At 40.0% G+C, this 22459-nt stretch overlaps 1 protein-coding gene across 4 annotated transcripts in view; it reads right to left on the bottom strand.

The window, feature by feature from the left end:
- Positions 1-22459, bottom strand: part of Rabgap1l (RAB GTPase activating protein 1 like) — a 558252-nt gene that overhangs the window by 111385 nt on the left and 424408 nt on the right. For 2 of the 4 annotated variants that reach the window (XM_032915703.1, XM_032915700.1), the window contains exons 1-2: positions 11103-11635; positions 1442-1570 (exon numbers count right to left, since the gene is read on the bottom strand). In XM_032915703.1, the coding sequence (XP_032771594.1) occupies positions 1442-1570; positions 11103-11270 (297 nt within the window). In that variant the 5' untranslated portion in view covers positions 11271-11635. Of the gene's footprint in view, positions 1-1441; positions 1571-11102; positions 11636-22459 lie in introns of those variants that run through there. The other 2 variants (XM_032915702.1, XM_032915701.1) reach the window with 1 other exon arrangement.

Here is a 22459-nt window from a genome sequence, read left to right on the forward strand (position 1 = left end):
TTTTTAATTTATTGTTGTTGTATCTTAATGTTGCGGTGGAATAGTACCTGGAAGAACCCCAAATCAATTATTTATTAGGCTCATATAATTACATCTTAAGTAATGAGCTCATTAAAGGAAAGGAAACACTTGTGTATCTGCTTGGTTCAGGATCTAGAATGTGCCTCATCCCCTCACAGCTACATGCATATACAGTGAAGTTCAAGGTCCACCCAGGTTTTCCCACTTCCAATCTGCTTCTTCTCCACTGCTGCTCTCCTGCTTCAGCTCACCCATGGATGAACTTCAGATTCTATGTGCTCTCTCCTTTTTTTACACATTCTTGTCCATCATATAGCTGATGTATGCCATGCTCTCAGAACCAAGAACATACTGCTCTTCCCTGCCACTTCAAAGTAAACCTAAATACAACAACTGGCAGCTCTTGGCTCCTTTGTGGGCCCTGTAACTTCTACTCTGATTCCACACACTCTTCCTTCTCTGGCTTGACTGGCCAACATGTCACCCTTTCCACGCACAGGCCCTGAGCTGGTCTCAGGACCTCTCCACTGGCTCTTCCCTGCCTGGAGCATTACTCCCCAGAATATCTTCATGAGTTACCCTCTGTCTCATTCAGACCTCATGGGGGCCTACACACTAGTAAATCACACACACTAGTAAACACATCACAACTCACCCATTTCCTCTCTTCTTTTTCTACGTCTACTTATCACCTTCTAACATAAATAATTTATTATGTTAATTATTTATTGTCTGTTTTCTTCTATGATAATATAAGGTCCATAAGACTTGCCTTTTGGTTTAATAAACAAATTTATATTTACGTCATGGATAAGTAAATATATTCTGGAGGTATATGTACTGACATTAGGAAACTAGTTCTAAATCATTTAGAGAAAATATGCTCACCCATCTTAATTTTTATTTGTCTGGATACAGATTTCCATTTTGAGTTAATTTATAAGATACATGACACAGACCAATATATCTACAAGGATCTGGTAGACGTGAGATGGCTCTGGACAGATCGAGAGTCAAACTGCCTAAGTACCTTAAGGAAAAGCAAAGACCTGCTTGGCATATTTTTCCTGTTCTGTCATAAATAATCTTAAAACAGATGGCAAAAGCTGAATACCAAGTCTGCTGTCATGGAAACCACTATTATAGAAGCCCATTCCAGAGCCCCACCTAAAAGATAACTGTTTGCTTCCCTTTTATTACAATCTGAGTCCTGGACCTTTCTCTGTGAGCCCTACTAAAGGTAGAACAACTGTGCACATCCTGGAATGACAAAGGTCTAGGAGAGAAGAGTGTGTAGATGGCACCCCTAAGACATACCCAGAAACCAGCAACACAGACATGAGGAGGTGCACACGCTTTGCTATGCTGATATTGTTTACATGCCCGCTATACTGCGGTCATGTGAGTTCATGAATCTTACTTTAATATTGCAAGCCTGCTCCATCAATCTTCTCGCATTCTCCTCTGCCCGGTATCTCTTTGGAAGCTGAACTCTGAAAAACTTCAAAGCACCTTCAAAATCAGCCTGCAGGAGGTCTTCCTTTGAGGTCTGTAAAACAATCACCAAGACACATCACCACATTTCAGCCTGTCGCATTATACTAGCAACGCATTACAAAAAAAGAATGTTGATTTTCATGAATATACCATTCGATATCATGAGTCATGCTGAAATTATAAATCTTAATATGAGACAATTACTAACAAATAACATTTAATTTATATTATATGGAGATTATAATAGTGGATCTTAGCAAAGTGTACCAAGCTAGAAGTTAAAAAAGAGATAAAGAGAAAGAGAGACATAGAAAGAAAGAAAGAAAGAAAGAAAGAAAGAAAGAAAGAAAGAAAGAAAGAAAGAAAGAAAGAAAAAATGAGTAGTCAGGATGGCCTAGCTATCTAAGGTGCTGTGTTCAGGTTGCAGTCTCTCCTAGAGGTGTGGGTTTGAATCCCACTCCTGACAAGTTGTATCTTTGGGCTGGAGAGATGGCTCAGTGGCTAAGAGTGCTGACGGCTCCTTCAGAGGTCCTCAGTTCAATTGCCAGCAACCACATGGTGGCTCACAACCACCTGTAATGGGATCTGATGCCCTCTTCTTGTGTGTCTGAAGACAGTGACGTGTACTCACATAAAATAAATATCTTATAAAGAAAAGGAAATGAGTGAACTTCTGGATCAACATTGTGTGACTTCACCTTGATGAGGATTTTATTTACATCAATCAATGCCCATGAGCATTACATAATAAACACCTAATGGGAAGATGGCTTTTCACTAATGGCAATAGCTGCTCAAGTGAAGAAAAGGGGCACTAGATCCAACCACTACAGAAAGCTATATAGAAAGTAAACAAAGCAAGCCACTTAATTACTGACTTCTTACTAAAAACATGTTTGCTAAACTCACTTTTTATAAACGTCACCATGTGAAAATCAATCAGAATATCTGCACATAGGAAAAAAGACCAAAAGGAAACACAAAAGAATGTTTGCTCACATAAAAGGACTATAGGTGACCTTTTTCTTTGATTTTGCAGTATTTTCTGCAATATTCTAGTAAAAACTTAAAAACAATGGTGGCAAAATCTCTGATACACACCAATGACTTAGGTAAAAAGGTATATAGAAATAAGTAAAAAAGAAATTAAATATTTTCATTGGGAAAAATGGTACATGCCTCAAATTTCAATCCTAAGGAGGCTGAGGTAGGTAGATCACTCTGAGTTTGAGGCCAGCTGGGGTTATTTAGCGAGTTCCAGTAAATTATCATGAAACATACAAGCACATATTATGAAATGTCTTAGAGATGCCACTTAATTGACATGTTTTCTCTCATACATGAATGTTCACTTTTAACCTTTAGATAATGTGTGATTTATGCATCACCCACAGAGCTGAGAAAATTTGTATGAAACACAGAGACCCATGGCAGGAGGAGTAGCTCTTTCGGGAGAAGGCAGATAGAATACAGTAGTATAAAGAGATTTAAAAAAATAGAGGAACAGGAAGGATCAATGGGTGGGGGGTGGGAAGCAGGGTAGAAGAGGGATAGCCATATACAAACTTGCTTCTGTAGAAGCATCCTAAAATGAATATCTATGCATATATTAAAAGAGTTTAAATGGAGTCACCCTGGAATGAAGGGACAATACCACAATCAGGGTATTAGTATTGTCACACACTACTGGACAAAAACCTCAGTACCAGGAATGGGCTACCTCTTTTCAAATTGTTGTCCAGTGTGGTCCCACAAACCCACAAACCTTACAGGGTATTGCTCTAGGTTATTCTTCAGAACCTGAAAGCAAGATCCTATTGTTGAAGGAACCACATAATTGAGTCATAAAAGCTGGAGAAATAAAGTAGGTTCTGACCTGGTGGCTTGGCTACCTGATTTTCTAAATCTGCTCAGGACCTAATTTCTGGCCTGGTTACTGAGCTCACATAAATACAGATAGGCCAGGATCAAGAATGAAGAATGCTTCCTCCTCACACACTAGACATTTAAGTCAGGTTGGAATGGCAATGAAGACTGAGGTAATTCTTGTGGAGGCCATAGTTTCAAGGGCAGTACTTTCCAGGCACTGCTATGCATGTGGACTGCACTGACAGTAGAAGTCAAATCGCCTGGTGGCTATCCACTTCAAAATGCTACTGGCAGGTAGGCAAGATGGTCCTCTGGCTAATTCACTTGCTGTATGTACTGGCTAGTGTTGTGTCAACTTGCTACAAGCTAGAGTCATTTTGGAAAGGGGAACCTCAATTGAGAAGAAGCCTCCATAAAATCTGGCTATAAGGCATTTTCTCAGTTAGTGACTGGGGGGAGAGGGCCCAGTCCATTCTGGGTGGTGCCTTCCCTGGGCTGAGCAAGCCATGATGACAAAGCCAGTAAGCAGCACCTCTCCAGGGCCTCTGCATTAACTCCTGCCTCCAGGTTCCTGCTCTGTTTTGAGTTCCTGTCCTGACTTCCTCTGATGATGAACGGTGAAACAGTGTTTCATTATAGCAATAGCAATCCTAACTAGGACACTGTGTAAGCCTGACAACATGAGCTTAATTTTTAGCACCTATGTAAGGTGGAATGAAAGAAACAACTTCACAAAATTGTTCTCTAATGCCCACTCATGCATGTATATGTTTCCAACACACCACACACACACACACACACACACACACACACACACACACACACACACACACACACACACACAGGATGATGGTGGTGGTGGTGGTTGGCTTGTCTAACTCAGTTGAACTCAAGATGTAAAAGAGCTGTGACAATCACATAACACAGAGGCTCAAGACTGGAAGCACAGAAATGGAACCTCAATCTATGGAAGGTACTTAGAATATAAACGGAGTTAAATATGATTGCAAACGTTGAAATAAATACATTCTAGTTTCATCTCTGGCTAACTTGTGATGTTGCACACATTTTTCCATCTTGAAAATGAAGTAAGATAAAGTATATGAATATTAAGTCCAAAACAAACAGAGATAATGATGTGGTAAGTTACCTTTGCATTGCTCAAATATTCTTAGGTAGTAATATTTTGTGGTTAAAAACAGTGCCTACCCTCACTGATACTTGTAATTCCACTCAGGGCATTGTCTAGGGGCTGGAGAAGGTGGCTCCATGCTCAGGGCATTGTCTAGGGGCTAGAGAGGTGGCTCCATGCTCAGGGCATTGTCTAGGAGCTGGGGAGGTGGCTCCATGCTCAGAGCACTGAGAGCACAGCATGAAGGCATAGTCTGAATCTGGGCACCTGGGTAAAAAGTTGGGCGTAAAAATCTAAGTACAGTGCTATGATGGGATAGGGACAGGAGGATTGCTGGGGCCTGCAGGCTAGCCAGCCTAGCTCCAGGTTCAGTGAGGTGAAATAAGGCAGAGAATGATAAAGGAGGCCCCTGTGTTTTCCTCCAGTGTATGAGCACATATGCACATATGCACACAGCCCTTATTTGTTATAAGAAATAAAGCACTCTATAGTCTAAGTTCTAATAATTCATATTTTTCTTCTGGATTTCAATAAAAATGATTTCACTGTGATGATAAAAAGAAATTCCACTAAGCAAAAGGCACTTAAAAACCTCCGTTGGGAGCTGGAGAAATGGTTCAGCTTAAAAGCACTGATTGTCTTCCAGAGGTCCTAAGTTCAATTCCCAGCAACCACCTGGTGGCTCATAACCATCTATAATGAGATCTGGTGCCCTCTTCTGGCCTGCAGTCACATATGCAGGCAGAACGCTATATACATGATGAATAAATCTTAAAAACAAACAAAAATCAAAACAAAAAAACCCAAACAATAAAAGAACAACCTTCCTTTGGGGGCTGGAGAGATGACTCACTGGTTAAGAGCACTGGCTGCTCTTCCAGAGGACCTGAGTTCAATTCCCAGTAAGCACAGGGTGGCCATAACCATCTATACTGGGATCTGATGCCTTCTTCTGGCATGTAAGTGTACTATAGATGCAGCTACTCATATACCTTATAAAAATAAATAACTCTTAATAAAAACCCTCCTCTGGGGGCTAGGGAAATGGCTCAGTGGCTGAGTCCTCGTTGCTCTTGCAGAGAACCTGGGGTTCACAGCCATCAGTGACTCCAGTTCCAGAGGATCCAATGGCTTCTGCTACCACTGCGTTCAAAGGGCACAGGGATATGAGAACACCCATAGACATAAAGTAACAAAATTAAAAACAAAATAAAAAAAACTTGCTCCTTGGTGTTCTAAAGAGAACCTTCAGTCCTGCTTTGATACCAAAGGGGTTTACTTCAGTTTCCTATCTTTAAAAGACCTCTATAATCATTAAGTTTCACCTCAAATGCCTTTGCAATGCCATAAGTGTATTATAAGCCTATAGGGAAAACGTTGTGACAACTGTATCTAGACTGAGGCATAAACCCTTCCTACTTTGCAAAGATTTGGATGCCTAACAATATGTTCTGACCCTGAGGCATGCATCTTTAGTTTGTTTTTAAAAATGCTTTAAAAATGATAATTTATCTATGTGTGTGTATATCTACCTGGAAGTTTCTCTGTGTGTTTTTGGTTTTAGGTTTGTATTACACAGTCTTGGTTCCTCACATAAAAGCAAAATGGGGCAGTGGTGGTAAACTTGTCCATGTGTGAATGCTTGTAGAGCCCAAGGTGACAATGGGCCTTCAGCTGCCTCTCCACTTCATGTTTTCAGGTAAGGTTTGCACTGAACCAGCAGTTTGTTGTTTCAGCTAGCCTGTCTGGCCAGTGAACTCATGGGGTCCCCTCAACTCCCTAGTGTCGGGGTTAGAGGTACACACCATCGCATCTGGTTTTTAATGTAGGTGCTATGGATTAGAACTGGCATTCTTCTTCCTTGCACAGCAAGCTCTTTACCCACAGATGTAACTCCTTAGCCTAAAGAAGACAGGATTTTAAAGCGTAACATAATGTCTCACAACTGAGAGACAAACTTACCTAGCCTATTGATACTTTGCCTGTTCTTTTTCTTATCCTCCTTACATTCATTAAATATATATTACATATATGAAAGACTTTATATATTCATATTTTGTGTAGCACTGAACTTATTTTTTTAAATGCATGTTTCAGAGAAGGCAAGCATTAATGTTATTGTTAGTCTAAGGCACAATGAGAAGTAAGTGCTTCCTATGAAAAGAACACATGGCTTCAACCAGGTTCACTAGCTCTAATCCACACAAATTAATAATTACCTAGCTATGAAGATGATAACAATGGTTATAATTAAGCTTAGAGTTATATGAATATTAATCCCCTGATAATGAAGAGAGGCTTAGCACATGATTTCATGATGATAAGTTTTAAGCTTTAACAGGAAGACTGACACTTGCTTAATCATGACCAAGTACCCCCAAAAAGATGTCCTGACTTTTGACCACAGAATCCTATCAAGCTGGACCTGATTTACACTGGAAAGGCTTTTATTTCTCAACTGGAAAATTATTAACTTTTTGTTTATAAGCATAGCCAATAAAAGATGAACCATTGTTCCCATCTTGCTGGCAAATTCTTGAGTTTTTCTATAGTACCTTTGAATAATTACAAGGGAACAGTAAACTATCAAAAGGCAATATTTCTCCAACACTGTTAAGTAACAGTGGTGGGAGGTAACATCTACACAGTAACATCTAAATAAATCAGTGGCTCACCAATACATGTCTCTTGCTTTACAACAATCTTTTCATAATGGGAACTATGTTTGTCCCTTACATCTTCAGAGGGGACATAACTCATTTCTTCATTTGAACAGAATTATATATGAAGCCTGTCGGTATGATTAAAGACATTTACACAAATTCTACTTCCTTTTTTTTTTTTTTACAGAGGTAGTAAGAAATACCTGCAAGAGGTGGTTTTACTATAATATTCTTTGAAGTTGCCGCAGTAATAGGAATAAAATAGTCAATCCCACAACAGACATCACTCTAAGTTGTTCTATAGATTCATATAAGCTCTAGGTACAGCAGTCCCAGGGTTAAAAGACAAAATTTACGCAGTACAAATTAGGGAACTGATTTTGTACTTACTTTAATATGAAGACGTTTGGGATTTTTTGAGAGGCATAAAAAGTATACACATGACATTTTCTGTATTTGGGTTCTTAACTTTTTAAAAAGCAATAACCTCCCCTCAGTGAGCAATCTTTACAGATGTTAACAATAAAGGTAAAAGGAGGAGATAATCCGGTCTCCAGTCGGCTTTTACCTTCACTTTATCTCAGAAAAGTCCATAAACTAAAAACATATTAGGGTATATTTTGATAGCATAAAATTTTTCATTAAAATGGATTATTTTAATGGTTAATAAATGGGCAGCTAGAATATTTGCCTGAACGTGTGTACATGTGTGCAGGTACGTGCGTACACACACACACACACACACACACACACACACACACATCTCAATCTTCATTGGAAGTCTTCTGAATTTACTGTGGAAATATCCAGGGGATCAGTATTGAAAATACATGTGATGAAAATATTTTAATATCTAACGACATGATAATAACTTCTCATGTCACATGACTGCAATTTAAAAAAAAAAAACCTAGAGAGAAAAGAAGAATTCTGACTGTGAAGAGAGTAAAAGTTTTTCTTCAACCACAAAGTTCACTAGCAGTGCATAACCTCTAGCCATGTGTTATATAGTTCTGCTGACACCATACTGAATGTGTTTTCCCACTGAAAAATGCAGTGTAAGAATAACACATTTTCTTTCTTTTTTAAAAAAGAAAATTGGGTGGAAATAGTCCTAACATCTGAGTTTTAGTTCCAGATGTTTCTATTCTACACTCCTAAGTACTCTTGGGTGAGAAATGTTTCCTCAAGCTCTCTACGACACAACAAACTCTGGGTGAGTATTTGGGGCGGGGGAAGCTTCATGGTTCTTTTCTCCTCTTCATTGTTTGTACTCTAAATGGCCTTTCTTCTTTCACTTATGATGTCCTATAGGATTTCTGTGTAGCCTCCCCCAACTGTTGTAGGCCATAGAACCTCTAGATTTGGATAAGGATAGCCTTTAGCTGATGTATAAGATGTTTACATCCAGTTGTGTATTAATTCCAATAAAGAAACATGTTTGCTAAGTCATTGCATGGAGTTGATGCATGGTGGTAACATCTAAAACGAAGCACTTGTATAAGTACTTGATGTATTGGGGGAATTGTTCTTTACTATCTGTACCTTTGAGAGGTAAATCACATAGATTCTAAATGTGCATCCTGTCTTCGCTGGTTTCTCACCATCACACAAACCTCATCATTTAGTTCTCTTTGCGTCAATTAGGAACCATAAATAAAGCTCAAGGTAAAATGGACCACTCTGGTTGGATAAATCATCGTTTACTTTTGTTTTCACATGAGGCACTGCAGCGCAGGCTGGCCTGGAACTCACTGTGTAGCACAAGTTGACCCTTGGCTTCAGCCTTCTGAGAGCCAGGGTCACAGGGAAGCACAGCTATACCTGGCTTTGACTTTTTTTTAAAACTAATTTATAATGAAATTTAATGGCGTTTTAAAATAAGTGATCTGAACATGTTTGTATGTCGTCATGTTTAAAACATGACTAAAAAGGCAGAGTCATGTCTTAAACTTGGCTCCTGGCTGGAAACGGACAGACACTGATAATGCATGTGTCAGGATGCCTCCTAGGACCACCATCAATCCTGAATCATTAGTCAGTCCAATAACACTGAGCTGAACAACTAAGCCCATCCCCCACCCTCCCAGTATACAAGCTAAACTTTGAGTGGTAACTCCTTGGATAGCAGATCCCAATTCACAGTCACCATGTTAATTAACAGACTCCCAAAATATAAGCTACATACAAACAACGGTTCTATCAACAATCTTTCAAGGGCAACTGTGTACTACAATGCCAGAGACTTCCAAATGGCCATGACAGTGCTCAGCATATGTTAGTCACATGTTAGCACTATTGCCTAGACTCTATAAGGTAGAGTCCAAAAAATCCTCGAGGGAAGCACTTACTTTAAATACATCATTTGACATCCAGATTTGTCCATCTGCAACACAGGGACATATGTAACCGCCCTAAGACCTCAAGTTTGGGAGTCCAACACTCTGTGGACTTTGTTGCTAATTAAATGTTTTTAACTAGAAGTTTAAATTTATCCCTAGTATAGATATGACTGCGAGACATCTTTTAAGCTATCAATTCATGTTTTACTTCAAAATACTGAAAACTTGAAAGTAAAATGTGCCACACCAGGTCTATTAAGTCATCAGTAGAAACCTTTGAGTCACAGTTAGGTAGCCTTTAAGACTTGGAAATTTGTTACACCAAGACTCAGAGATGCAAGGAATTTGTTTAAATGTATATTAGCAATTTCTAGTGCCAAAATTTCTGTACTTAAAAATAAAACTCATTTCTAATACATGAGGATCTTTTGTTTTCTCCCTTGTAAATTAAACTGTGAATCAGGAAAGCAATGGTTTCACCTAGGCATTAAAACATAAAACTCAGATTTCTAAAAATTCTTCCCTACATGGAAAAGAAATTGTTAGATTTCTCAAATAACCTCCCTATAATTTTATACTGCCCATCACATCTAATTTCATCTTGCAATGACCAACTGACTTTTTTCATGGTGGGAAATTTCTAACACATGGCTACAGAATGTTATGGTCAGCCAGAAGAAATGGAGGAAGAGAAGTAAGAATTAAATCCAGTCAAATAATCACTGTATTGCAAAGATATGCAGGTGAGAGAATCATATAAATCCAGACTAGCATTAAAATTCATTAATATCTATTCTATAACACAGACAAAGCTGTTTTTCCTTTCCAATTACCGAATGATGGTATAGGACTACTGTAGACCAATTGTATCACCCAACAGTTGCTAGGTCCAGCTCTGGAACCACTGAAGAGAAACCCTGCCACGGCAATTGTGGGTATTTAATGTTAACCCTTAGTAGGAAATGAGAAAGGCTGGTTTTTCTCTTATTCAGAAAATCAAATAACAAACAAGCCCGACTTCTTCGACTCACAGAACAGACCCGGCAGCTGTATGCAGTTTTATAGACACATAGTTCAATCACCCCAGGAGAGAAACCTGCAATTTCTTACCCAAGGGCTTTTAGGTAATAAAACCCCATTCCCCAAATCTAACCAGCAGTCATGTGAGGAGGTTGGGAAGCCAGCCTCACATAGTCTACATAGATGGCTATTTCTGTTGTAAAATTTAACCCTTTGAAGAAATAAATAACAGAACACCCACATCAAGTTTTGGGGTTTTCTGGTTCATTTCTGAGCCTAGACAGCCTGAAAATGTTTTTTTTTCCCTCCTTGCCACACTGATAATGCCACTGATGTGACCCTAGGCTCTGAGAAGAGAGCCATAATTTCTTGTAGCCAGTTAAGGAGTGGCATGGTCCAGGCTTCACGGAAGCTACACAGCAGTGGCCACTCAGCCCTCCTTCTCAACAGAAAGGGCTGCAAGGGAAGGAAACAGGAACCCACAAGCCTCCAGAGTGACATTCTCATAGAGGATACACAGACTCTCTACAAATTAAGTCCAATGAAAAACGATCTCACCGCCAGAAGCCGTGGCACAAACAGCCGATGCCCCATCCCCAGAAGTTCCAGCACTCGACATGCATACTCATTCACCAGCTTGCTCCTCTCGTCGTGCATGTCCTGGGACTTTTTGACAGGAGGTGTGAGCTTAGCAGCTGGGGCTGGGCAGGGCACCCCTTCTTCCATGAGCAGTAAATAGGTATCCAGAATGAGAAAGCTGGATCTCTCATCCACAATCCTAAGAACTGCAGATAGAGGGGAGCCAGGCTACGTCTCCCCAGGAGGATGCACAAAATGGTCTATGATGGGAACTGTCAGCTAATGTCGCCACAAGAAAAACATTTTGTCTAAATTATCAACTATGCACAAGCCCTGGAGTAGACTAGAGAAGGAAATCAAAGGTTGATGTAAATAAAAAATGGCAAAAGCAATTGAATCCTGGAAAAATAGCCAAGAGCAGAGCAGGAAGAGTTCAGATGCATGTGTCAAAATGGACAAGCTCAGAGGGCTCTAGCATGTGTGACTGAGAGGTGTGAGTGTGTGTGTGTGTGTGTGTGAGAGAGAGAGAGAGAGAGAGAGAGAGAGAGAGAGAGAGAGAGAGAGAGAGAGAGAGAGAGAATGAATATCTGTGTACGAGCAGGAGCAGGCGAGCAGGCAGGCAGCAGTAGCTGTAGCCAGGAAGCCAGGGCAGTTGTGAAGCTGCAAGGAGAAAAGGATGAGCTCATTGCAATCCGTGATTCCTGACAAGCAGCCCTGCTGCTGTTGCTGTCGCTGCCCCGTTACTGCTGCCGCCACCGCCACCGTGCTGCCTCTAGCTGTGAATCAGTAATGAAGGGGTAAGAAAGGAAGGGGAACAAGCAGAGGGGGGAGGTAGGTGAATGAGCATGCAGAGCGAGTCTCAGGGGAGAATGCTGTAATAAGAAGCCAATGGCGAGCCATTGGACAGATAGGCTTTCCCCTCCCAGTCCACCTTCAATCAGTGTTAGTCTGACAGTTTATGCTGTTGAATCCCAAACACACAGACAGATGAACTAGCTTTTCCTAGCATGTGATGCTCACAGTAAAAGCAGACAGACAGACAGCTAAAAGGCTGACCTTATTCACTCTTGCTTTCTAGCAAAAAGAGACAGAAATCTAATCTAATGCCCTGTGTTTAATCTGGGAAGCTACAATCCTTGTCACATTACTGAAATCTCCAAAGAAGATAGATGGTTAGGGTAAAATGACAGAATGTGAACAGAACATGCACCAGCATTGGACACGCCCTCAGGCTGAAGTGTTTATGAAAAGACTGACTTGTACTAATTGCAGAGTATACACAAGCAATACAGCACACTGGGAAGGCTGGCCACATTCACACACATGTAATGCTGAAACACAAAAACCCACAGCATAATGCTAAGTACTATTTAGTAACTGTTAAAGTTGAAATTATGAAAACCAAGTAACTTTCACATGCCACAGACTTTTTAAACGGCAGTTTTAAACACCAATTTAATTCTGATGTTTATTAAACAAAACAAAATATAGTTTTGACCATCTCTGATCAAATAAATTCTTCCCTAATGAGTTGCTAACAATAGGAATTAAGCAGAGTTTAAAATTTTTAAATTTCCAAACCGGACAATGGTGGTCCACACCTTTAATGCCAGTATTCAGGAGGCTGAGGATATCTGAGTTCAAGGCCAACCTGGTCTACAAAGTGAATTCCAGACAACCAGACCTACACAGAGAAAAGAAACCCTGTCTTGAAAAACAAACATATATACATACATACAAATGTATACACACACACACACACACACACACACACACACACACATATTTGTAAATCTCCAAGATAAAGTAAATAATCAATTGGAGCAAACTGGAGATAAAAGCACAACAGCACCTTCAGGATAACTGCTTAATGTTATCTTTTTATTTTTTTTAAGATTTATTTATTTATTTTATGTGAGTACACTGTTGCTCTCTTAGGACACACCAGTAAGAGGGCATCGGGTCCTGTTACAGATGGTTGTAACCCACCATGTTGTTGCTGGGACTTGAGCTCAGGACCTCTGAAAGAGCAATCAGTGCTCTTAACTGCCGAGCCATCTCTCCAGACCTGCTTAATGTTATTTTAACAATGTGTCCTGTGTCCGAGTGTCCTGGTTCCTTGCTTTTATAGCTGATCTCTTAAAACAGACACTAACATTTTTTATAAAGTTTATCGTGGTACAGGAAGTAAGAAGGCTAAGAGGGCACCCCAAATGTTTCCTTCTTTCTCTCTGTCTGTCTGTTCTCTGTCTCTCTGTAGCTCTTTCTCCCCTTGAGTCAGCATTTCCTATTCTACCACAAAAGAGCTGCAAATCTGGATGTAATCAGATAGAAACTTAACCTTCTGACAAGTACCTTCAGTCCAAATAATAGAGAACCACTGTGGTTCTAGTGAAACAAGAAGGGGCTATTACCCTTCTTATTGATTTGTTGCCAAAACTCTAGCAAAGAAAACAGAAACAGAAACAAAACATTAACATCTGACTGGGTATGGTGACACTCATCTACAATCTCACACTTGAGAATCAAGAGGACCACAAGTTCAAGGCCAGACTGGGCTACATAACAAGACCCTGACTCAAAAGGGGGGAGGGGTTGAGGATGTAATTCTGTGGTAGAACACTTGCCTAACATAAGCAAGGCCCTTTTTACATAATCATTTATGTATATAGTAACAACTAATAAAAAAGAAGCCATCAATTTGATAAACAGGAAGGAAGGGGTGTATAAGAGTGTTTGAAAGGAAAGGGAAGTGGGATATGATATAATTAAACTGTACTCTCAAAATATAAAAAATAAAAGTACAAATAAAAACCAGAACAACTTTTATAAAGTACAATTTTTACCATGAAAATTATTGGATACTCTGTGTTGTGTTTGTGTGTGTGTGTGTGTGTGTGTGTGTGTGTGTGTGTGTGTGTGTGTGTGTGGTTTATTTGCTGTGTGCTCATATTTTAGTCTCCTAAGGTTTGATGGAAACCTTTACTGGTCTGCCTAAGATGAGACACCTTGTGTTGGAACTAGAAAACTAAGGAAGAAATTCTAGGTATTTCATACTCTACACACACACACACACACACACACACACACACACACACACACACACACACACACGGTAGGGGGGGTGTCTCATTTCACATTAAGACTGTGCTACTGAAAGTGGTTGTGAAAAGCATTGTCATAAACCATTCAGAAAATACAACATTCTGGCTGGAGGGAAAGGAAGAATTCAGTGACTTCTTAGCTTACAGGAATTTTTCTTGGAAAGAGAGTCTTTCCAACATAACCCAGGTGGGTCTTGAACCCTCTCTGTATGTAAGCTGGCCTTGGTCCTCTTGTCTCTGCCTTCATGTTCCAGAGTTACAGATGTATGCAACCATCTCAGGCTTGAATTGTATGTATGCAACCATATCAATTCATATAATTTTTCTTTAAAAGGATACAGACGTATTTCAACTCAAATGATTTGTTATCAAAGAATACTTAAGTATGTTTTCCCATATAAATTACAAATGATAAAAACTTGCTTCAAACATTCTGGTAAAAAGAAGTAAAAATAAATCAAATCATTGTAGAATTAAGTGATTTGGTTCTTATGCTTATAAAATAAATTTTAAGTAGTAAATGGGATAATGAAAATACAGTATCAACAAGAAAAATACTTAAAATATTTTGGTACATTTGATAAAGACTACATAAGGGTCATTCTAACAGATGGTTATGGATCTCAGTTTCCCAAATATCCCTACCACACTGTTCCTCAGGAATCCACCCTGCATGCCTTCAGTTTCTATATTTTACCTTAGTCTTATTTTCAGTTGACCTTTCTGACAGAATCTTTGTCAATATCAAGAAAAATAACTATTCTAGAACATCATTTAGCTAAATGGAAAATTGGATTCTGGGAATTTTATAGCAATAGAAAAGCCAACACCATCTCAGTATTTTTTTTCTCTGTCTTCCAAGCCCACAATACCTCATTTACTGTTCAAATGAGTCAGTAACAAATCATAGAACATCTTCTTAAGAAAAAGATTTGACTTATATAGTTGTTTAAAAATTTGAAATAGCAACTTTCTGCTAACTAGTTCATAATACTAGACTTCTCAAATTTCCTTACATTGCCATAAAAGAGTTAGTGTTTATTCTAAGAAATATCCTTATGATAACAAGGGAGTATGGATACGTCATCCATAGAAGAGGAAACCCTTTCTCTATCCATCTAGCTTCACTGCTAGGAGTTCTGCAAATAAATCTGACCCCAGGCAGGACAACTGGGACGACAACACAAGTTCAATACCCCTGGGGTGCAGACACATGGAGGCACTGGGCTTAGGCACTCAGAGTAGTGGCAGAGCCTGGGCCTGTATAGATCTTAATAAAGAGCAGTGATTTTTCAGAGAAATGACAAGGCAAAGGGAAAGTTGAGCTTCTAGGGTGTCAAATTTCAGGAAGGTAAATAAATGGAGAAACTAATGTAGGTAAGGACGAGCTAGAAGGTGTTAGAATGCACTCTGTACTGTAGACCATCATGCTACCTTATCTCCTTCCCTAAGGCTGCTAGCAGCCCCTTCCTGTATGGGGAATGGGGAACTCTTCACAAGGGACATGTATGCTCTACTTTTAGGCAAAGAGCTCATCTTACATCAGCCTTTCATCCAGTTTAGAAGAATACTCACGTCAGAATCTCATGTTTGAATGTGGTACCCTATGACCCCTTTCTACTGAGAAAGGAATATGGGAAAGGGCCAACAACTGTCCCAAAGCCATAATGCAATGATGAGAAATGTAATTTTCAGGTGTTGTGGAAAGTAGGTGGCCAGTGCTGTGGTAGCCTGAATGAAAATGGCCCATACAGGCTCACAGGGAGTGCCATTACTGAAAGAATTAGAGCATGTGAACTTGCTGGAGTAGGTGTGGCCTTGCTGGACAAACTGTATTACTGGGGGTGAGCTTTGAGGTTTCAAAAGTTCAGAGCAGGTCCAGTGGCTCACTTGTTTCCTGCTGCCTACCAATCCAGATGTAGAAGTCTCAGCTAATTCTCTAGCACCATGTCTGAGTGCAGGCTCCCTGCCATGCTCCTGCCATGATGATAATGGACCAATCCTCTGAACTCTAAGCCAGCCCCAGTTAAATGTTGTCCTTTATTAGAGTTACTGTGGGCATATTGTCTCTTCATGACAATAGAATCCTAACTAAGACAGATGGAAGACACTTAATTAAAGGCTTACACTTGAGAATGCTCTGTATAAGCCAGACATGCTCAGGACAGGAAAAGATTTACATCGTAAAATGAAAAACATACTTGACTAAATTCACAGGTCTACAACTGTGAACACTAACTTTAAAATAAAATTAGGTTCTTAAAAAAGAAAACGTTAGGTTGTCACTTTTATTGATTACAAAGATGAAAAAGCAAATGTTCTCCAACTATCAGGACTTCAAAATGAGGAAGCCAGCTAAAGAGGAAGATACAACCGGGTCTATGAGCACTAACAGAAGCAAAAGCACGAGATACACTAGGATGCAGGCATGCCTTCGTCTGTAATAGATGAAGTCAGAAGTAGACTAGAGGAACTGGCCCACTCCCTGAAACGTGAGTATTGAGAATTAAACACATCTCTAAGAACACAGGAAGGTGCTGATCATTAAATCATCTTTTAGTTACATTGACACCAGCACCAGCACCACTTTATTGTGTCAGAGGCTATCAAACCCAGAACCTCCTAATTGCTAGTCACGCGTCTATTTGCACAGCCGCATCTTTATCCCTTACTCACATTGACTAGCTATATTCATACGGAAGTTACTTAGCACTCTTTTCGTCTCAAAAAAATGGCAACATTATCTATATGGACAAAATGCTCTGCAAATTTTTTAAGATGCATACATAAAAGAAACTGTTAAAGAGCCTAGGGCACAGTGGGTACTCAATATCGAGTAGTTTTCTTCATTCTTACCTTGAAGTCATGTAAAACAGGAGAAAATGCATTAAGTGTTGTGTTTACCTGGGTTATGATTAAGAAAGGTAAAGAGAACTCTGGGCATATTAACAATAAAAAAAGAATGAGCAAAAGACTGATAAAATATTGCCAGGCTGCCTGCACCTTTGGCTCGCTCACTCTAAGACACAAATTAGGTACCCGTGCCTTTTCTACACTAGGGGAAGGGAAAGGTGCCACAGTACTATTTTCAAGAGATTTGTTTGTTTTATGTATATGAGTACACTGTAGCTGTCTTCAGACACACCAGAAGAGGGCATCAGATCCCATTACAGACGCATGTAAACTACCCTGTGGTTGCTGGGAATTGAACTCAGGACCTCTGGGAGAGTAGACAGTGCTCTTTTTTTCCCCCTCCATCTTTACTAACTTGAGTATTTCTTATTTACATTTCGATTGTTATTCTCTTTCCCAGTTTCCAGGCCAACATCCCCCTAACCCCTCCCCTTCTATGTTGGTGTTCCCTCCCCATCTTCCCCCCATTACCACCCTCCCCCCAACAATCCCCTTCACTGGGGGATCAGTCTTGGCAGGACCAAGGGCTTCCCCTTCCACTGGTGCTCTTACTAGGATATTCATTGCTACCTATGCAGTTGGAGCCCAGGGTCAGTCCACGTATAGTCTTTGGGTAATGGCTTAGTCCCTGGAAGCTCTGGTTAGTTGGCATTGTTGTTCATATGGGGTCTCAAGCCCCTTCAAGCTCTTTCAGTCCTTTCTCTGATTCCTTCAACGGGAGTCCCGTTCTCAGTTCAGTGGTTTGCTGCTGGCATTCGCCTATGTATTTGCCGTATTCTGGCTGTGTCATGCTCGAATTACCCTAGATGCACAGAACACATGAAACTCAAGAAGGATGACCAAAATTCGAATGCTTCACTCCTTCTTTAAAAGGGGAAAAAGAATACCCTTGGGAGGGAATAGGGAGGCAAAGTTTAGAACAGAGGCAGAAGGAACACCCATTCAGAGCCTGCCCCACATGTGGCCCATACATATACAGCCATCAAACTAGATAAGATGGATGAAGCAAAGAAGTGCAGGCTGACAGGAACCGGATGTAGATCTGTCCTGAAAGACACAGGCAGACAGTGCTCTTAACCATCTCTCCAGCCCCATGTCTGACTGCTTTTTAGATCATGAATTCTTTAAAATTTGAAAATTTCCCAAGATCCAAAAATCAGGTCAAAGATCAAAGATGACATCCTGATCTCTCAACATTGTAAAATTCACACAACCAAACTGGTTTTCCATTCAGGACTTAGTTCCACCCAACACCTTGCTACAGGATTCTGGTGTAGGAAGACAGGTCAGACGTTGTTTCCAATGGTATGCATTATTCAAGTACTTGACAAAAAGGGGAAGATGAATCGTCGTGAGATTGAGCTTACAAGCCATCTCACAAAGAAATGAGTTTCATTTTACAGTTGTAACTCATATATCAGAGAAATGGAGTATAAAATAAAAAACTGGAACTGTGGTAGGTGGTTTACGTTATAAATATATAGGAATTTGGGGAAAAACAGATTACTGGGAAACATCGTAGACTTGGCTAAGTGGCGTGTATGCATGTATGCTCTCAGGAATCTCTGACCTGATGAAGGATGCTGTCATGTTGTTATTATTCTTGCTTGTTTCATGCAGAACATAATGGTCCCCCAAGCAAGGATACTCTGAATGGACTTGACAGCATCCCATCACTGTGGTGCCTTGACTAATGGAAGAACTGCTCTACTGATTTTTGGTAAGGCAGTGTCTGCCTTACAACATCAGCACTGACAGGTAGCTCAGAAGACAGCCACTTTATTACTATTTTTGTTTGTTTGTTTGAAGAGTACTGTATAGACAGAAATCTGAAACTTATAGCCAGTCGTCTCAGATGTATCCACATCTATAGTTTAATAACTTTAATATGTATATAGGCTTAATAGATTGAATATATATAAAATACATTAAAAATATAAATTAAATAACTAAGTTTAATATTAAACTAAGATATGAATGGCACACAGTTAATATATACAACTTAATATATGTGATGGACAATTTTATGTCAACTTGACAGAAGTTAGAGTCATTTAAGAAAAGGGAACCCGGGGTTGGGGATTTAGCTCAGTGGTAGAGCCCTTGCCTAGGAAGCGCAAGGCCCTGGGTTCGGTCCCCAGCTCCGAAAAAAAGAACCAAAAAAAAAAAAAAGAAAAGGGAACCCGAATTGAAAATTTTCTCCACAGATTGACTTGTGGGTAAGACTATGATGCATTTTCTTGATAGACAGTTGGTGGGGAAGGACCTAGCCTATTATAGGTAGTGTCACCCTGAGTGCTATAAGAAAGCAGGCTGAGCAAACCACAAGGAACAAGTCAGTAAGCAGCACTTTCAGGGCTTCTGCATCAGCTCCTGCCTTCAGGTTCCTGTCCTGTTTTGAGTTCTTGCCCTGACTTCCCAAGATAATGGACTGTGAAGTGAAAGTATAAGACATAACCCCTTTCCTCCCCGTGCTTTTGATCTATTTGTTCTATTACAGCAATAGGAACCTGAAAGAAAACAATGTATTTAGAAATAAATATATAATCCATGAAACAATTATCACTATCAACATCATGGACTTACCCATCTCTCAAAAGTCCTTCTTGTCCCTCTTTTTCAGTTAGAGCTTTTAATATGAGTTCTATCATAGTAAGGTATTTTATGACAGGAGAGGGTAAATTTATTCCACATGTCATGTGACATTTGTTAAACTATTTAAAGACAGACTCAATTTCTTTTCTCTTAGGTAACTTTCCCTGCTAATCACTGGGTCTCCTGTGGCTGGTTTTATGACCATTATTCACCGTCCTCTCTCTGCTGCCTTAGGTATATAGGTGTTTAGATAATGTCTTTCAATATAGTGCTGCACACATCGAAAAAATATTGTAGATCTCACCACAGAGTTGTAAAATATGACACCTTAGGTTCTAGAAGATATCAAGATCTATCCTATCCTATCCTATCCTATCCTATCCTATCCTATCCTATCCTATCCTATCCTATCTTATCCTATCCTATTGATGTAAAGACAAAGACAACAAATAGGTGACTGGTCAGAGCCATGAAGTCTGGGAGGGTCTGGGTGGAGGAGAGCCACTGCATGCCTCAGAAGAGTCACTTAAATATATACTTCGTATAATAGAGCACTTCTAAGTGTACGTGACAGACCGTGTCCATTGCAAACATTTCCAGCAGCTATAATCCTGGAAGTCCATACATGCAGGTTTTTTTTCTTGAAGCCATGTCCATGATGTAGGTTAGAAACAGAACACTATCTTGGGTTTTCACCATCTTTCCTGATATATGAGGCTCATATTTATTTGATGCTTCAGCAGAAGGTACAAACATATGTTAGAATAGGCTTTTAAAAATTAAAGTTGATCAGCTTAAAATGACATAGACTAGACTCAACTGTGATCATCTAAGATAGACTAGCCTTTCATTCTTACTAGCATTTTTGTATGTGTTTTGTTGCTGTGAAAAATAATGGGTATTGTACTGATCTTGTAAACTGCTAATTGTTTCGCTGTTTTTCTGGTTCATGTCCGAGTATCCACCTAACTGGCGATCTGTGACATCTTCCGGGCTGTGTGGGAGGCCAGGGCTAGTTTAGCAGCTGTCACAGTGAGAAATAATATTTTCTGTAGGGAGTTATATGGGTCAACTCCTGCATCACAAGTGAATTTGTTTCTGTAAAATGAACATGTCAAGATGGAGACTTTCATTTTTTAAAGTGGAAAAGTCCAAGTTGTAATATGGTGTAAGCCCCTTCAGATTTCACTCCACCAACACATGCTCATTCACTCATAGCTACAAATGGAGACACTAGAATTCAGAGCTAGCAAAAAAAAAAAAAAAAAAAAAAAAAAAAAAAAAAAACCACAAATACAAAACAAACAAACAAACAAAAAAAAAAAACCAGTACAGCAAGAATGAGGTGGTTTACTTTAGTCTATGGTGATTACTTTGTCCTTCTCCCTTGGGAGTAGAGTGCTTGTCCACACTCAGCATTGCATAGCCTGTGTCACAGCGGAGAGTGACACACGAGTAAGGATATACATGGGTCTCCCTACTTGATGGGTTCTTTTGCTTATGGCAGGCTTTTTCCTCAAGAGGACGGCTAAATATAGCAACCTGTACATCAAATAACTAAAAATATGAATAAATTCTATCTCCTTTTTCATATGGGGGATTATTAACCACCATGAACATGTTAGTATGTATTGACATATTTAATCTGAATAATTAATAGTGCCCATCTCACTCAGGGGGCATCTGAACTTAAAAACATTAAGAGATTTGAGTGAGATGATATAGCTAGTGATGAGCTATTATGCTACCCCATAATAGGGCATCTTAGATATTTTAGACTGAAGTGTTTGAGAGAAAGTGTTTTGCCGCCATGTACTAAAAGCAAGCTGGCTTCCAGAAGAGGGGTCCTTTCTAAGCCTGGAGCATCGCATCTCTGTGCAGTCAGGGTCTGCTGAACAGTATCAACCAACTAGACCCCGCCCCCCCAAGCTCCCAGGGACTAAACCACCAACCAAAGAGTACGAAGGACTCATGGCTCCAGCTGGCTATGTAGCAGAGGATGGCCTGATGGGGGCATCAATGGGAGGGGGGGCCCTTGGTCCTGCGGAGGCTCCATAACCCAGGGTACGGGAATGCTAGGGTGTTGAGTGGGCAGGTGGGTAGGTGAACACCCTTATAGAGGCAGGGGGAAGTGGGGAGGGGATGGGAGGTTTGTGGAGGGGAAACTGAGAAGGGGGAATAACATTTGAAATGTTAATAAATAAAATAATAACCAATAAAAATACAGGAAAAATAAGAAAGAGCCTACCAAACAGGCCTTCCTAAATTTTCCTTGAATTTATCATTCTTGTTCATTCCTTTTTTCCTGGTAAACTTTTCTCTAGTCCTCCACTCTTTACCAAATACAATATAAGAATGCTTGATTTCAGAGTCTGCCCCACATGTAGTCCATACATATACAGCCACCAAACTAGATAAGATGGATGAAGCAAAAAAGTGCAGGCTGACAGGAACCGGATGTAGATCGCTCCTGAGAGACACAGCCAGAATACAGCAAATACATGGGCGAATGCCAGCAGCAAACCACTGAACTGAGAACGGGACCCCCATTGGAGGAATCTTAGAAAGGACTGAAAGAGCTTGAAGGGGCTTGAGACCCCATATGAACAACAATGCCAACTAACCAGAGCTTTCAGGGACTAAGCCACTACCCAAAGACTATACATGGACTGACCCTGGGCTCCAACCTCACAGGTAGCAATGAATAGCCTAGTAAGAGCACCA

This window comes from Rattus rattus, chromosome 10 (genome assembly GCF_011064425.1).
Source record: "Rattus rattus isolate New Zealand chromosome 10, Rrattus_CSIRO_v1, whole genome shotgun sequence".
Classification (NCBI taxonomy): domain Eukaryota; kingdom Metazoa; phylum Chordata; class Mammalia; order Rodentia; family Muridae; genus Rattus; species Rattus rattus.